Raw genomic sequence first — 18,362 nt, 5'->3', positions numbered from 1 at the left:
AGGAGGGGCGCCCACCAGGTCACCTGGGTCCTCAGCGGGCACCGGCCAAATCCGCTTCCAGAGCTCGCGCGTTCTGCCAACGCTCCGGAAACCGAGATGTGAAAAGCCCTGTTTAAACGTACCCAGCAGAGGTACTCGCCTATATAGTTCATGTGCGTTTTTTCTCTTTTTTTCTTATTAGGATTTTTCAGCTCTGTGTATTTACCAGACCACACTTAACACGTTCAAAACCCTATTTGGTGTAGATGTGTTGCTGGACACTTGAAAGCCTGGATAACTTTGATGTTTTCGACTATAAATCTCCAATCGTACTCAATGGTTACAAATGGCTTTATTTACTTGTCCTTCTATCTACACATTTTAATCTGTTTAACCCAACAGCAGAGACATATTTCACTCCCCATTCCACGAAAAGGAAAATCACGGACCGAGGCCTCTACTTTGCTTTTAGGACCTTCTATTTCTTTGGTTGTGAAAACCTGAGAGCTCCAAATCACAGCATTGATTAGTCTTCAAACCAGCCAGCAAAAAAAGCTCCCCTTTTCCCCTCTATCTAAAGAGATGTTGATGTATATTGTAGCTGCAAGGTGTTAGATATACTTGAGCAAGTTGTTCCCAGGATGTAAATTAGGTCCCAAAAGCTGTTGTCCAAATCGAAGAAACAGAGAAATTAATCTGGGAGACTATCCATCATCACCGGTAATAAAGAGAGCGACATGGATGAGACAGATGATATGATTAAGAGGCTGTGGTCGTTTTAATTAACTTTTTGCTGTCCTGTAATGATCAAACTGGTCACCAGACCCGGTCAATAAGCATGTTAATATCAAACAAATAAAACCAGGGATGATTAAAAACCTCCTGGTTTATTAAATTTGAAATTCAAATGAAATTTATGCTGCAGATGCATACAGAATGCTAATAGATTTTAGCTTTATTGAAAGTGGATCTCACAGGTTTGCAAGAAACAGCAGAATATCCATCTACTCCTCTCCCAGGCAGCACTTAAACTTCTTATGGGGTGGGGGAAACTTTTAATTGATGTTAGAAAGCCTGTACTTCCTATCTTTCTTCCTCTTCCCCTTCCGAACCTCCATATTATTGCAGTTTAACACTCAAGAGCAGTCATCAATATCACAAAAGGTAAAATGAACTGGATGTGCTATGAAATGCTTTGCCCAACAGGCTGTATCTACAATGGATTACAAATGTTCCCTCCTGTGGGGGGATTCAAAAATAATCCAGTCACTTCTGCAAAGTGGAGAAAGAGCTGCCATTAAGACCAATTTCATTGTTAATCTGGTTGGTTGTTGGTCACTGTTTCAAGATTATTGTTGTTTCAATTTTTGGTCAATCATATAATGCTCTTTGCTTTTCCTTTTTAATTCTTCTGTCTTATGCCTTAGGGCAGACACTAACCACTTCTTTGGGGGTGAGGGATAGGGTGAAAAAAAAACTTTGACAATACTAGTATAAAATAAACACCTCATTTTAAAGTGGGAGTAAATGGACTATACATATATACATGAAAACATTTTTTCATAATGAAGATGCACATACAAACCTTTGTGAAAATCTGCAAGTCAACCTTATGCAAACTGAAGAATCCAGTAGACTCATTATATCCACACCAACATTGTGACCCATTGTCCTAGGCAGAATTACATGATTATAAAGTGAATTTATATACATACAATCTTAGAAGTAGATACTCAAATTTGTAATCACATGATGTGTGTTTTTCTAATTCCTGCATTTTTTGAGGAAACAATGGTTAATGTTTGTTTACTCTCAGAATCAGCTTTTAACTTTTCAAAAGTCCTGCCTCACTTCCTACTAGAGATAGGAGAATAAAAAGATAAAATAAATAACTATTCATAGAAGGGAGTCTTCCCTCAAGCTTTCTTTCTCCACCTTTGAGGGTGACGGTATTGATTAGAATTAAATTCCAAATTTGAAGAACTGTTTATTAGGTCTTTAAAATGAATATCATTATAGAAGGAGACCAAAGCAATGGAGTTAATTCTCTTTTATTTGTTAAACGGAGTTCCCTCCTTTCCCCCACCCCTTCCTCCTTCTGGGCTGGCCTGTCACGCCTTCTCAACACGCTAAAATCATTCAGAGTGGCTTGTAGGGAGAAACACGACATTTATGGTAAGCGTCAGCCTTCAGAAAAAGAATGCAGTTCATTAATTTACTTCACACTTCAAAGTATGAGAATGTACCTTATCCCCTTAATCAATAGATATGATGTACAGTCAATATCTCAACACTGTTATAAAGGGGTCAGAAACACTCTCACACCACAAACATCAGCCTCAGCTCTGTTCAATGAAACTCACACAATGCTACAATCTGACTTTGGACTTCAGTAAACCCCAGGAGGATTTTTTTTTTTTTTGACATCCCCAGAAGCTGTGATGTACTTGAGGAAGGTTCAAAACAACAATAAAATGAAAAGGTTTCCTCTATCAAAACAAAACACCTCTCTCAGCTAGTAACATTTTTTTATCAATTCTGACTTAAAATTAGATTTCTGGGAGCATTTATAGCTGCTTAAATATGTGAATTACTTTTTAAAAACATATGGGTATTCAACAGGGCTCCAAAGGCTATGGACTTGTTGTTACACTGGTGCGGTGCTTTCTGTAGTTTAAGATGTTTCCTTGTGGTGGCAGTGAAATTGTAATTACATTTCTGTAGGCAACTAACACAAATGGCAAGCAAGTTCTAAAATCCACCAAATTTGAACTGTTGACATGCATACACTTAACAGATATCTGGCCCAAACCCCACTAGACACAGAAGCTTCCAATACACGTGGTCCAAGATTTGTTAAAAGCTTGTTTCTAAGAAATTCTCAGATAAATAAAACCCCCAGATTTCAATAAAAATTCCGATTTTTTTTTTCTTCTGAAAGAGGCAGTGAGATATTCTACAAAAACTCCTAAGTTCTATAAAACGCTCAATTTCTCATCCCTCAGATAAAAAACAATACTCTTACCCCTTTCTTTTATCTAATCCTTTTGTATTGAAATTTACTCATCGCCCCGGGACAAACACACGGTCTCCCCTACAGTGAGACTTGCACTTCCAAAGCCGAATCCCACCTCAGAAGAAAAAAAAAAGCTACGGCATCAAAGTAACAGCTCTTTGACGCAGGCGCACACCCTCCCGAACGCTCTAAAAATACCCCTCAGCCTCCCTAAATTTCTACCCTTCCGCTGTAAACCCAGGAAAGGAGAGGGTGGTATTGATGTGCTTTTGTTTTAAAATGTAGTGACAGTATCCGAAAAATTAAGGGGGAAAAAAACAATCAAGATTTGAGCTACAAGAAAACCTGAGGAAGTTGGCGACAGTGATAGCATTTGTGAATATTGATTCAACCTCACTCAACTTCGCAGCCAGTTTCACTCTTAAAATCGCCTTGTCTCTCTTTTACGTATGTACACTTTACTGCACCAGTTCTATTCTCCACCACAGTTTCGTTGCAGAGACACACACAAGCACACACGATCCCCTCCCCACGTTTGTGACACACTGCCCTTGCCTCTCCCATGTGAAGCGAATACACACTCATCCACTCTCCCTCCTTTTTCACACACACACACAAACCCACATATTCACTCTTCCTCTTCTCCAAACCAAACACACTCAGACACCACCTATCACACTCCCCCCCCTCCCGCCCAACACACACTCTACTGCACTGTCCCTCTTTCCTCCCAGGTTTATCACTTAGTTACACTACACTCACCCTTCCCCTCAACAACTTACTGGTCTGTTCCCCTTTGTCACACATACAGTTAAATTGTCACTCACAACCCCCTCTCCCTCTCTGCACTGTCCCTCCCCTCCCCCCGTCACTGTTACACTGCCAGACTCTAGTCTCCAACCTCTCCGCATCCCCCCACCCCCAGGCTGCACTGTGTTCTCCTCAGCTTGGTTGCACTAGCACACAGTTACACACACACACACACACACACACAACCGCTTTGTAACACACACGCAGTCACGCGCGCCCCTCCCGCTACAGCTCCCCGCAACCCCCCCACGGCGGCCGGCGGCGGCGCCGATGACCTCACGGCGCGCGCGCGGCGCGGCCCGGCGAGGCCGCAGATTGGCTGGCCGCGCCTCCGCGGCACTTCAAAGCCGGAGAGGGAGCTACAATTGTGGTGGAATGGGCGGAACTGATCATTGTATTGCACACCTCTAAAAAAAACACTGCCTCTGATTTATCAATATAAAAAAGATCCTCTGAGAGGAGGAGGGCACTTTTGTGTGATGGCAACTTCACTTCTAGGGGTGAGTCTCAGGATTTTCTCTTGCTGGTTTAATTAGTTTTCTTTTATTGCCGATCGGAGGGGGTTAAAGTCGCCCCGGCCAGGCCACGGGCTATCAGTCTCTATTGAGAGCTCTTTTCCTCCCCCCTTTAAATACAAGTGAGTTTAGAGAAAAGAAAGAGGGGGAGGGGGGGCAGAGTCACTTTTTTCAGCGCAGGAAAAGGTTCGGAGGGCATTTAGACAAGCCACCTCGCAGCGCCCGGCCGCTCCCCGCCCGGGAGACGTGCGTCCTGCCTATTTTACGTGAGACGATTTCGGGGGTAAAGAGAGCAAGTTTTTCCTCCTGGGCAAACTGCAGATTTTCCCTCTTACCCTTAAAAAATTCCTCAGCTCGCCTTGTCTTGCAGGTACGTTGAACCCGTCTCTCTCGCTCCCTTATTTTATTTTTTAGTATTGTAGACTTTTTTTTTTTTTTTTAAGAAAATCAGGAAGCGCGATCGAGCCCTATAGTTTGACGTCTTTTGGCCTGGGAGAAACTATCCAGGATGGGTTTCTGGGGACTGCAACAGGATTTTCAAAGCACTACTGTGGGTTTCAGGAGTAGCTCTTAAAAGCGATCCAGTGGTTTTTCCCAGGCTTCTCCGCAAAGGAATCTTCCTTCCTCCCCAATCTGGACTTTTTGCTTGCTTGTTTGTTTCGAAGTGCCTGGGGCCTTGTGTGCATAAGAGTGTTGTTTTAGGTGAGAATACTTGTCAAACTCTTCTTTAGCATGGCGCTTTACTCCCGAATCAGACGCCGGCAGCCAAACTTGTCCCCTCCCGTAGAGTAGGAAGCAGCCGGGCGCTGGGGCTGTTGGGGGAGCCAGGTGAGTTGGTGGCGCCGCGCCGCAGCGAGAAATGGGGTGCACTGGGGCGTTTTGGAGGCTACCGGAGGACTGATGCACATTTCCTTCCTCCCTCCCCCACCGGACCTTTGCCCACCTCCCCTCCCCCACCCTTTCTCTCCTCTCAGGAAGAACCGAGGTTGGGATCGACTCCTTTGGCCATGCTTGCTGCTACCTGTAATAAGATCGGCAGCCCCAGCCCGTCTCCCTCCTCCCTCTCGGACAGCTCATCTTCCTTCGGCAAAGGCTTCCACCCTTGGAAACGGTCCTCGTCCTCGTCCTCAGGCAGCTGCAACGTAGTGGGCTCCAGTCTCTCAAGCTTCGGCGTGTCGGGGCCCTCCAGAAACGGCGGCTCGTCCTCGGCCGCGGCGGCTGCCGCGGCGGCGGCGGCGGCTGCTGCGGCTCTGGTGTCCGACTCTTTCAGCTGTGGCGGCTCACCCGGCTCTAGCGCCTTCTCCCTAACCTCCAGCAGCGCCGCCGCCGCCGCCGCCGCCGCGGCCGCCGCCGCCTCGAGCTCTCCCTTTGCAAACGACTACTCAGTGTTCCAGGCCCCTGGTGTGTCGGGGGGCAGCGGCGGCGGGGGTGGCGGCGGCGGCTCCACGGCGCACTCGCAGGACGGCTCCCACCAGCCCGTGTTCATCTCCAAGGTGCACACCTCTGTGGACGGGCTGCAGGGCATCTACCCCCGCGTGGGCATGGCGCACCCTTACGAATCGTGGTTCAAGCCCTCGCATCCCGGCCTGGGCGCCGCCGGCGAAGTGGGCTCGGCCGGCGCCTCCAGCTGGTGGGACGTGGGCGCGGGCTGGATCGACGTGCAGAACCCGAATGGCGCGGCGGCGCTGCCCGGCTCCCTGCACCCCGCCGCCGGGGGGCTCCAAACCTCGCTGCACTCGCCGCTTGGAGGCTACAACTCGGATTACTCAGGCCTGAGCCACTCAGCCTTCAGCAGCGGCGCCTCTTCGCACCTGCTCAGCCCAGCGGGGCAACACCTCATGGACGGCTTCAAGCCGGTGCTGCCCGGCTCCTACCCGGACTCGGCCCCGTCGCCGCTGGCCGGCGCTGGGGGCTCCATGCTGAGCGCGGGGCCGTCGGCGCCTCTGGGGGGCTCCCCGCGCTCTTCAGCTCGCCGCTACTCCGGCCGCGCCACCTGCGACTGCCCCAACTGCCAAGAGGCGGAGCGGCTGGGGCCGGCCGGGGCGAGCCTGCGGCGCAAGGGCCTGCACAGCTGCCACATTCCGGGTTGCGGCAAGGTGTACGGCAAGACGTCGCACCTCAAAGCGCACCTGCGCTGGCACACGGGCGAGCGGCCCTTCGTGTGCAACTGGCTCTTCTGCGGCAAGCGCTTCACGCGCTCTGATGAGCTTCAGCGGCACCTTAGGACCCACACTGGCGAGAAGCGCTTCGCCTGCCCGGTGTGCAACAAGCGCTTCATGCGCAGCGACCACCTCAGCAAGCACGTGAAGACACACAGCGGCGGCGGCGGCGGCTCGGCGGGGTCAGGAAGCGGCGGCAAGAAGGGCAGCGACACCGACAGCGAGCACAGCGCAGCAGGCAGCCCGCCTTGCCACTCCCCGGAGCTGCTGCCGCCCCCCGAGCCCGGGCACCGGAACGGCCTGGAGTGACGTGCGCCCCGCCCCTGCCCCTCTCCCCTTCCTCCTCCCACCTTGGTCCGTTTGGGCTTCGTGGGTCCTGGCTTTGGCTCCAGTCTCTCTCCACCCTGCCCACTATCTCTTTCTGTCTCTACCCTTCTCTCTTTTAACTCTCTGTGTGACAACTTTGTAAAGGCAATGTGGACATGTAAGTAACACGCGTTGCTCTTCTGGGCCCTAGCTGTCTCTGTCTACTGGATAACATCGTTGGGGCCCAGAACAACCCCAGCCGGAGCCTCGCCAGGCCTTTAATTCTGGTCCTCTCCCTGTTCTCCCTTCACCATCCCCAATTGGGACGGGCACATCTTTTAGAGGAAAGTGGCCGCTGGAGGTAAGGCTGGACCGATCCAGTGCCTGGGACCCCGGGCCTCCACACGCGCAGTTAACAACTAGGCTGAGCACGGTTGAGCGCCACCCAGGGCCTCCGGGGCAGGCCAGCGGCCGACTGGCTAGGTACCAGTCCCAGAACCGCGTTTTCGTGCGTCTGAGTTGCGGAGCGCCATGCCTTGCAGCCGGGTGCCGCGGCCTGCCCTTCGCAGAGCCGTCGGGTGCCCATCTGGGGGCACGGAGACCCGGAGTTTGCCTAGTTCAGCTCTCCAACGCCAGCCCTGACTCTTTTCCTTTGTTCCCTGGGGTGGAACCGATGCAAGTTTCAGCTAAGGGCAGTCTTGGTGTATCGATGCAACAGCCTTCTTTAATCTTTATAACTTTTTTAAACGAAAAATCTAAAGAAAACACAACAGCATCCTTCTATTTGGTTTCCCTTCTAGGTAGTTTTTCCTCTATCAGTAAGCAAGTCTTTCTCTCAAAATTGTGCTGATATTGATCCCAAAGTTATTTTGATCGCATTAACTTAACTTACGGGGTTGGGGGTGGGGGTGAGGGTAGGTGTCTTTTTCTTATGCAAAAATACCCCTTTCCGGTGAGACCAGATTAACTATCTCCGTGTTTGTCCTTTTCTACCTCGTTTTCACCACTCCCGAGCGTAATCTCCTTTTTTGTTGCTAGTCCAGCAGTCAATTTGTATAGTACTCATTTCTGTAAATTCTTGCAATTCGTTGAAGATTCTTAGGGTTTAACTTTTTTGTGTATGATTTAAACTTATAAACAAGTAAAGAAGCTATTGTTTATTTCGGACGAGGCTGTAGTTTAAATGCCAAAAGGGAAAAACAGAAAAAAATTGTAAGATATATCTGAACCTAATGGCTTGTACAACTGGAGAATCGTTCTAGATTAGGTATCAATTAACTATAATTCCACCAGTGTATGGGTGCGAGGTGCAGTTGTCCAGGAGACGATTTTGTATAGTATTTTTCTTGTACATTACTTCCAGTAAATATTTGAAAATATATTGAAGTAAACTTGATTTTTTTTTTTTGGTCACAAGAAAATATTAAGAGTTATTCTTGCAGTTCTGATGAGCTGCAGATTTTTTGAACTCACTTCTGGAGGTGCAGAGCCACAAACGCACTTTCGGGGCCTAGTTTTGCTTGAATATGAATTTAGATAGGTATCAAACTGTAACTAAGACAATATTTGATAAATGTGGGATGACACTTAATTTAATGAAGCATGTACTTACTTGCATTTGCTGGCAGTTCAGGCATAGTTAAAGTGAGAGTTCTCTTATATTTCATAATAACTGGGTCTGCCAAAAACCCATGTGTTAAATAAAATCTCCAAGTGAATCTCAACTAACTTTGGCCTTTGTGTATTTCCTGAAGGTAATATTGTTAACTGTTAATAATAAACACTCCTGACACTACATTTAAATGTTTGCAGATTCTGCAAACTAATTGCTCAGTGTAATGTTGAAATAATTTGGATATTTCACATTGAAATGAAAAGCCTTTCTCTGGAACATTTTAGACTTGCATTTTAAATGCATGAAATGTAATTGATTTATTTGTAATATTTTAAATGGTATTAATAAACTCAGATAAAGACTAGGTCAGTTAATTTGTATTTTTTTTCCTTTTTAAACTATGGACATTTGCATTTTATCTTCAGTTAAATGTCTAATTTAAACAAAATATAACCCTGTTTTGAGGTAATATTTAAATAATGGTTTTTAAGCTATTACTTAGATGGAATGATATATTTGGGGAAGCTGTGTTTTCTCTATTTACCAAGATAAAGACTGTAGTGTCTTAAGAAATGTAATTATTTACCAGTAGATTTTAGCTCCAAGCATCAGGATTTACTGAGCTCTTAAAATTTGTACAAAGTCACCAAACAATTGAAAGAAATTTCTCTGTTCTGCTTTCTTCTCATTCTCCAGAAGGAGTCAGGTTGTTGGCCATTGGTTTCATTTGGTATTTAAAAGGCCAAGCCTTACACTAGAAGATCAGTACATCTAAAATAAAAACATGGGTTTGGGAATAACTTTTTGTTGTTAGGGGGTGGAGGAGGTCAAGCTAACAAAAGCTTGTTTTTGGCATTCCATGTCTTAGCTAAAGATTATGTAGAGGTAAATATCAGTAGTAGATTCCTGTTGAAATGAGTTATCTGTTCTTTTAAAGTCTCTAAACAGCCACCAAAGAAAAGGAAGGTTAAACCTTAATCTATCTACTAGGCTATTGTTCGTAGGTGTCAATGATGCCAATAAAAAAATACTGTCTTGTTATGTCTAAGTGCATTTAAGCAATGGGTGTTCCTTGAGCCATACTTTGAAACATAAAATACTTTAAATGTTGATTGCTGTTATATCAAAGTATTTCACTATTAGATTAATATTATTTTGAAACAAACTGAATAAAAAGTTAGTGTGTTCAGATTCTTTTAAGTTTAGCTTCTTTCTTTCCGTTTGCATTTCCCCACCCTAAATTCAGTCTTGGTGTGCATCTTGAACTGACAATTTTTCAATGAAATTTATATAAAGTCATTATTATCCATAGAAACAAGTGAAAATATGGAGTGTTATAAATACTGTAAATTCAGAAGAAAAAGACAGGGATAAAGTATTTTAGAATAACGTAGTTTGTGCCCAAGTAACAGCGTGCCTTAATCCTGTTGCCTGTGCTGACGTTTGAGAAGTTCAACTCCTATGACTTTAGGCAAGCAAGTAAGCTCTAATTCTTTGGTATACTACAGCTCTACATAATGGTTTTAAAAAGTAAAATAGTCTCTTTCTGTCACTTTCTTCCTAGGAATAACACACAGAACACAATTTAAGTGTTGTTTCTTTTTTATTGAAAGTTGCAGTGCTGAGGGATTCAGAGAAAACGGTTCTGAAGGAGTTAAATGTAGTGGCAGGTAAGAAAAAAGCTGCTTGGTACGGTTCATTATATCAGTTGCATTTTACCCAGGATCACATTTGATTTACAAAGTGGTTGATGATAAGGATAGATATTGTCTGGAAGAAGATTCTGGGGTGGGTAAACGGGGACAGATTTTTCTCTAGTATGGATGTTCAAATTTTCACTTTATTCCTTTGGCTTCTCCCCATTTTAGCTTTGGTTTATTTTGTATTGTTGGCTATAGCCAACAAATTCATTTCTGCAGCGTGGGCAGGGTTTCCTTTTGGGAGTGCACATCTGTTTGGAGGATAGAGGATGAAGTTCAAAATTGTGGTTTCTCCCCGTCTTATCTATGCTAACGCACCCCATAACAGTGCCTGCAGGCTCACTCAAATGAAGCCAAAAGCTTGGTCTCACTTTAAACCAAGGGACAAGCTTCCAGTCGTGCAGACAAGGTAGAGTTAAACTAGTTGTTGACCCACAGGTCAGGCCGGCATGTATCAGTCCAGCCTCAGGAGACTGGAATAGGGCTGCGGCTGAGTCCAGCTTTTCTGTTAACCTGCCTCATTTCATCCCCAAACTTGAGTGTTTCTTCCTTATCCTGCTTTCTCCAGTTCTGGTTCAATTTCTTTTTGGATGATGTCTTTTGCTTAGGAACATGACTACGATTTGTTGAGATGGACTATCAGCAAAAAATTTGTTTAAGCTAAAACAATTTAAGCAAATGTGATGAATTACTCTTCTTTATCAACTGATACTAGAAAAAGTTCCTGGATGGGTTTGTCCTCCTTCCACTCTCATCTTACCCCAATCTTGGTATAACTTCTCAGTGGGGTTCCCCTTGGGGACAGAATGCTGAAATTAAAAATTAAAGACAAGCATATGATGAGACTGGGCTCCTGAGAGGACAAATCGACAATCCTGCCATGTACATTTTCATCTCCCCACGGATCTTTTGGTGAGATTATCAAATGGAATGTTACAGAGGGCCTGTGGAGGAATTTTTTTTAAATAAATAGTTTATTTTAGAGGATTAGCTCAAAGGTCAGTTGATCTTTTAGGCTGGTAAATTAAGGCAGGAACTTTGAGGGGGGAGTGTAGATTTGATTATTCTCTGATTGCCTAAACTGGTAGAGAAATTCTACATTTTGCTCAATTTTTCAAATAGCCTCAAAGAGGGGTTAATTTGACATAGATATTTTGAATGAACTGGGGTTTTAAATTTACTGCTGACTTTTAGTGCTTCTGCCCATACAGGCATTATTATTTCTCCCTACACCCTTAAGAAAAACTCAGGTATGATCAAGCCCCTCTCTCTTTTAAAAATATGATTTCTATAGTTGTTTCCCATCGCCCCCCACCCCCTGCCTTTTCTTTAAAAAGTAGCCAAGCAGATTAATTCTATCACTGTCTTGAAAGAAAATCGTGTTAAGTTAAGGATCAACGGGAGTGAAGTGTACTCATTTTTAAGTTAGGACTGTCGTTCTGGGTGGTATCTTTTGAAGACTTTGCTCGATATACAATTGTTGCTGTTGTTTAAAAATTAAGATTCAGAATTTGCTTTCGCCCTATTTATTCCTTGCTTCCGGATTAAAGGAAAGCCGATAATTCCTAGCTCCAGCCGCTAAGGTTTAAGGGGATGCGCGTCTCTTTAGGTTCGCCGCATTCCCTATACGCTGAAGTGTTGATTTGCTTAGTGGGGGGAGGGGGTTTGGGGGTGGTATCTATTTTCTTTGGTCCCTGGGCGCGTGTTAATTTAATTTAATTTCCTGCGGAGTCTCCTGGCGGTGAGGATGCAGCCTTATACATTTTGCTTCGATTCCTAACGACAGTCGGGGCTTCTAGAGCTCCGGAGACAGCGAGGGGAGCTGGAGGATGACTGAAAACCGGAATGAAGCGCCTGCTCAAAACTGGTGCTTTTCGCTGTTGTTCTTTCCTGTCCATTTGGGGAATTTCTTCTAAGTCCACTCCCTAATTTTACTTCTCAGACAAGCTATTTCTTGCCGCGCGGGAGGGAAGGTGGAGACGGCCGCTGCTTCTCTTGCGGGGCTCGAGGCTGAGTTTGGGCTGCTCAAAGTTGCCCTTATTCTGTTTCAGTGAATTCAAGGCGATGTGTTGAGCCCAAGAGAGTTTTCCAGCCTCTCTAAACGCTACTTCCTCTTTCCTTTCCCTTCTCGACTTGCCAGCTGCTCTCAAAAAGACTCTCCGAGACTCCCCGGAAGCGTTGGAGCGGACGAGCCGCCTTGTCCATCCAAGAGCTGCAGCGAAGGGTAGGGCGGCAGTCGGGTCTATCTCGGACCACCGTACCCGCCCGCATTTCCCCTTGTGCTGCCAGCCGAGCCGCCGCGCGCGGCGCCCGCGCACACAAAGGCACCGCGGCCTCCTCCTCCCGCTGCACGGACAGCGAGCGCCACCCTGTGCCCCGTGCGCGTTCTGCAGCGCGCCAGCCGCGGCAGACACCGCCCCAACCAGCCGGCGCTTCCCAGAGCCTCTCAGGCCCCGCGCGAAGCCACCGCGGGAATCGCCGGGTGAACTTCTTCCGCGCTCACCTCCCGGCTCAAAAGACAAGCCGGACGGCCGGGGATGGGCGGATTCCCTCCTTTTGCTCGCCAAATCACCAGCATCCGCCCACTGCCCTTGGCCATCCGAGCGCAGGGACTCTCGGGCTTCTATCCCACCCTATCCTGGGATGGCAGGCCAAGTGCCGCGTCCTGCCGGTGCTACCCGGGCCTGCCGCGGCGTGGCGGGCCAAGGTCTTTCTTCCCGAACCTGTTGGATTTCTCTCGGAATAGCATCGACTGTGCTCTTTTCCTGGCTAAAGTACTCTGTTCACTCTCACTTGTCTCTTACCCGTTTCTGGCCCTGTAGCAGTTCAACAAACTGCAGCGGTCTTCCGTCGGCAATAAGTTTTATTCTTGTCATTTTATTAAGGGTTTGCCGGACTCAAATGAAGGAACTTGTGCACCTTTTCTCACAGTATTGGCATAAGGGAAGCAAAATCAGGACCGATTGACTGTGATTTTTGATTTCAGGAATCAAAAGAACAGGTTAGCCATTTAAATGACGACCTAGAGGAGAATCTTATCAACAGGTATATATAGATATATAATTACTGTACCTGTTGAGCTGACTCAACTTGTTTGCCGCGTTGTACCTAAAACCCAACAACCTCTTTTGGGCTTCTTCCTCTCCCTTCTTACCCCTCCACGCTTCTGGCAGCTGAATATTTGAGGAGTGTCAGCAATATTCTCTGGGCCCCGTATTTTGGTGACATATGAAGGAAGGAAAGGGTCAGTCCTTCAGAAAAAGTACCATACTTCCTTTAAAGATCATCTTTACTTTGAGAATGTACCTGCTGCTCCCTGGGGCGGACTGAGGAACAGAGGCCCCTCTCAGTAGGTTTGGATCTGAGTTCCACTTTGAACTCTCTAGATATGCCAGGGATTAAATTTGGAGTTTATTTTTGGTTATGCATGCATCATCCATAGGCGTTTAACGTGCCCTGTGATGAGCTGCAATCTAAGCGTCTTCTTTAATACTCAAGAGTTCGCAGAGCTGCACACCTGCGTGTGATATGGCTCCAACCATGTCCAGCTTGTGGTTAAATCTACGGGCACCGCTGACCCGCAATCCTAGTAGCAGGGAAGGGAGGGGAATGGCTTAACTGGTCTGCAGTTTGGGCCTCTCTCGAAAAGCCCCTGAAGCCTCGGGGTAGAAGCAGTCTGGCCTCCTGGAATTCAAGGGTGTATTTGACACATCCACCTCCGGAGTCCTTCCCTCAAACCAGCCGGTGTGGAGACCCCCACCTCCACCCCTCTCTCCAGGGTCCGGAAAGCCGGAAAGTGCTGGAATGTCGCGTTCTCTCACCCTATTGTGCCTAGGTGTTGCAAACCACTGGAGGACGGAGCTTCCGGCTTTGATCTCGTGTCTCGGTCATTCTTTACCACCGAGGGGTGAGTTTAAATTAAATTTCTTTCTCTGCTGATAAGTTCTAATGGGCCTCAGAAGGTGAATAATTATGCAGTAACATTTCATGGATTGTTGGAGTGGGAATTCCCACTGTGCTGTCACCAGAACAGCATTTCCCCTGTACCTCAATGCTAAATGAAGCTTCACAAGTAAACTACAAGTGTCTTTCAAAATCCCCGTCTGGATGATCTAATCTTTCCCTGCTCTCACCTTTGTCGCGCCTGCAAAACAATTTGGCATCACTTTTTAAATTTAAGTTTTATTTGTGACTTAAAAATACTTTAAAAATCTCTACTAAAGGATCTTATGTTTGAGTGTAAAAATTTTTGCTTTGATGATTAAATATGCATTCCTATCGAGACAAAATACACATTCATGAAAGCTGAGGCCACATTTTTCCTAGAAAAAGGCAGATAAGCCACCTGGGATTTGCCTGCTATCTCTTCTTACTTATTTTAGTGAATTTGTGCGTTTTTTGCTTGCTTCCTGAGAAGAAGGCTCAAGACCTGGAACTGCTGCAATCAGTGGTCTGAACATACCTGGTTTGCGGTTCAGAAATGCACTTTCTGTGCCAGAGGGGGAGGATAAAAAGCATACTACATTGTTGCTTCATTCAAAATAGTCATTTACCTATTTGAAAATGTGGGCTTCCTTAAGATTTTGATTTATATATAATTTCTCCCCAAGATAGGTGAGAAATAGCATCAACAGTTTGAATATTTAAATGAATCAGGACATTCTGACAGATGCTTTAAAATCAGACTTAGCTTAAATCAAAGAAATCCAAATTTGTAATTTAAAAGCACAATGGAACTCTTTAGTTTTTTTCCTTTGAAGAAAATCCTTTATACCCCGTTCACATCAGTGTTTCACTGCTTAGCATTTTCCTTGTTTAGTTTTCTTCCCTTTAAATTTATTGTGCTCCCACAAGTTTTAAGATTTCTTAACACATGGAAACTGGAGCCTGCTTATCAAGTTTTCACTCCTTTCTTGGCAACTAATTTGAAAGTGCTCAAACAATGAGTTGATTTACATTATGTTCATTTCACTCTATACTCCTTGTGACTGTTAGAAAAAAACTCAATAATTTACCTAGGGTTATCTTTATATCTTTGAAGGGGACTGATCCTTCCAGTTTTAGGTTTTTTAGCCACTCCATTTAAGCACTGAAACAGAAGAAAGAAAGAACCATGTTATGCCCTCCACCTCCCCCAGAGTTCAGGTGATTGTCTACTTCAACTGAAAATAAAGATTGTACTGCCCAATTTTGCACCCAATTTAATGTCCCTAATTATTCAGGTACCCTATCATCAGATTTCCCATCATTTCAGGAAGTTTTGTGCTCATTCTTCTGTACCAATCAATATTTCGTTTCTCTTTTACATACCTGTCCCTTATTTTGGCTTTTTTTTTCATTAGCACTCTCCCCTTTCAATTAAACAAACAGTGATCTTTGTAAGGGAGGGGGAACCAGTAGGTGGAAGTGAATTTAAGAGTTATTCACATTGATTTAGTGAATCAATGTTATCAAGTTATGTATATGTATGTGTGTATATCACACACACACATATATATACTCTTAACAGAGTATATATATGAAGTCTCAGTTTAAGGAAAAATAATCATTTTTCTAACATTTTCTAACATTAAATTCTGTTTCTCTCAAGCCTTTAAGAAAGTAAGATTCTTGTAGATGACAGTTCAGTATCCTTTGTACTATTAGGCAAATTAGGCAAAAATTTTCTTTTTCCCAATAAATAACTATTTGGTTTAAAACTGTAGTGGTTATGTTAGAGTATGATATACATATATCATATTTCCTATGCCCTCAGTAGTGACATATTTTAGTTTATTATCACAATTGACTGTTGTAATAGTAATGAATATAAGGCAGTAAAACAGCCTTGAAAATATTTTGGCAGTAGAACATTATATATTCTTTAGTTGCATATACTTTGTAGAAAGTATATGATATAATTTATTTAGTATATGGTGTAATTATTAAATGTGAACATACTTTGCTTAGTGACATGTTCACTTGAATGTTTTAATATGTATACCCAAGAAAATAAGAATCTGTGAAGTGTTCTGTTCTTAAAATTCTACCTGTTGTTTTGCAGAGAAAATGTTTCAAAAGTGGGATATAACAGTGATTCCTATTGTAAATAAATGGTATTTATGTCTGTGAAGAGGTTTAGAATGACTTTTAGTATTTTTATAATCCAAAAGCAGTGGCATTTTTTTACTTCATTTTTTTTTAAGTAAACTTTTCATTTTGGAATAATTTTAGACTCATAGAAAAGTTGTAAAAACAGTATAGTGAACTCTAGTAGTGTTCTCTATACATCTTACATTATGATGGTGTATTTTTCACATCCAGGAAATCAATATTGGTATATAATTTTTTAAAATAAAGAATTAAAGTCAACAAATGTTGCACTGCATATCTGTCAGCGGTAGATTGCAGTTTAGGAAAATGCTGACTTCTTTTTGTTCAACTTCTTGTAGTCACCTTGCCTATGCAGAGGCTATATACTACATTAGTAAACAAGTTATGTAGAAAGCTACTCTACAGGGGTGTGTTTTTAAAATATTGTTTCTTAGAATAAAAAGTTTTTTTTTAATTCTCTCATAGTTAAAATCTATGAAAATATCTAGTTCAATTTTCATTTTTATTCCATGTATGAAAGCATCAGATTAAATTTTCACAGTTGATAGTTTCACTTAAAATTATAAAAAAATTATTGTTAGCAATGTTCTACTTGTAGCCTAGAACTGTTTTTTGTTCTGCAATTTAAAATGACTTATTTACTCATTATTGTAATAATATAATGATTCTGTTTATTTCCTGTTTTCCAAGTTAAATTTTCGGATCACTTTTACTAAGGAACTGAGTTTGTCAGCATATAAAAAGCTTTAAAACTTAATGATTTTTCTTTTTTCTTTTTTTTTAAACACAGATAAATGTGTTTCCATGAAGCAATACATTTGCTTGGATCTTTGTCTCATTTAAGTGAGATTATAAGCAGTTTCATAAAAAGGAAGTATTCTTTATTTAAAATGTATTTTTACTTTGTATAGAGTTGCTGGATAAAATACAGGAAATCCAGTTACACTGGTATTTTAGGTAAACAACAAATAATTTTATTAGCATAAGTATATCCCATGTAATATTTGGGACATAATTATACTAAGCATGATTTGTTGTTTTTTTAAAATTCGTATTTAACTGGGTGTCCTGTTTATTTATTTTTCCTTTTTTTTAAATGAAATTCATGTATTTATATGTAGCTTAGACAAATCTAAAAATAAAAGGCAATATAAATACAAAATAACTTGTGCTTTTTCATGAAAATGCTAAAGATAGCATTCTGTACTATTTAAAAAGGAAGTACACAACATAATAAAGGTAAAATTTACTTGTTACATGTAGGATGAAAATATAAAATTGGTTTTCCTCTTTTCTGTTTTTTTATTTTTCAGCTTGTTCGGCTTCAAACTAACTGGGCTTTCCTTACACATTTAGAATAATGCGAGTACTACTTTGCCATACAAAGAATGTACATTTACTTAGCTTTCAAGAAAGTAATATTATGCTGATGTGTGCACTCTTCTTTCTAATATTAATTTTATAAAAAGGAAATAGCTAAAAAAATCACCCTAATTTCTAGTCATTAGATTCGTGCAGTTAAGACCCTATAGTAAAGTTTTGCTCTTGCAAATTCTACCCTTCAGGTACTTTACACCTACTTAATTGCTCTTACCTAAACTGCATAAATGTGGATTCCTGTATTTCCAGAAGTCATGTATAAGTTGTAGCAGCAGTACTGCATATGAAATTCATTTGCCAGGTATTCTATAAATTATAACTAAATAACTAGAAGTTAAAGTTCTCCGTACTAGGAGAGTTTGTTTTTCCTTCTGTGGAAGTATTGCTGTAGGACATAAAGGTAATATCCATGACATTTTCTCCAGAAGCAATCCATTATCCTAACATAATAGTTTTCTTCCTTGTGATTCATTTATACTATTAATTTTTCTAACAATTTCCTATCTCTTGACAATTATTATTTGTGATTATCCCTAAAAATAATGAGTAAAATTCTATGTAGCTTAGATACAATACAGGCTAAGAAGTGGTGAGGGGGGACAATGAACCTGGCATCTGAGGTTTATCCATGTTGCTTTCACACAGCTCAAAGAGTAAGTAAAGACAACATTAACAGGCCATGTATACCAATGAGATAAATCATTCAGAACAATACAGGCAGTCTTTTATTCATAAGCAGGGAATTTATCAAAAGCCCGGACTTTAAACGTAGCTGCTTTTATCAGACAG

The 18,362-nt window shown here is 43.0% G+C and overlaps 1 protein-coding gene across 1 annotated transcript; it reads left to right on the top strand.

Annotated features, from left to right (window-relative positions):
- Nucleotides 1-4,148: 4,148 nt before the first annotated feature.
- Nucleotides 4,149-8,171, top strand: SP8 (Sp8 transcription factor). Its single transcript, XM_081536783.1, has 2 exons — nucleotides 4,149-4,305; nucleotides 5,295-8,171. Exons 1-2 carry the CDS (start codon nucleotides 4,285-4,287, stop codon nucleotides 6,786-6,788), a joined length of 1,515 nt encoding a protein of 504 aa, XP_081392909.1. The 5' UTR covers nucleotides 4,149-4,284; the 3' UTR covers nucleotides 6,789-8,171.
- Nucleotides 8,172-18,362: the final 10,191 nt, after the last annotated feature.

The sequence above is a fragment of the Giraffa tippelskirchi genome, chromosome 10, assembly GCF_054371585.1.
Source record: "Giraffa tippelskirchi isolate mGirTip1 chromosome 10, T2T-mGirTip1v1.2.pri, whole genome shotgun sequence".
Classification (NCBI taxonomy): Eukaryota; Metazoa; Chordata; class Mammalia; order Artiodactyla; family Giraffidae; genus Giraffa; species Giraffa tippelskirchi.
The sequence above is the reverse complement of the archived record's forward strand: the minus strand, read 5'-3'. Positions and strand labels throughout refer to the sequence as shown.

Excerpts from the sequence above, each read along its gene's own strand:
- SP8 (XM_081536783.1), top strand. The coding sequence starts at position 4,285 with ATGGCAACTTCACTTCTAGGG. Across the intron at positions 4,306-5,294 it reads TGGCAACTTCACTTCTAGGG|GAAGAACCGAGGTTGGGATC; the intron begins GTGAGTCTCAGG and ends CTCTCCTCTCAG.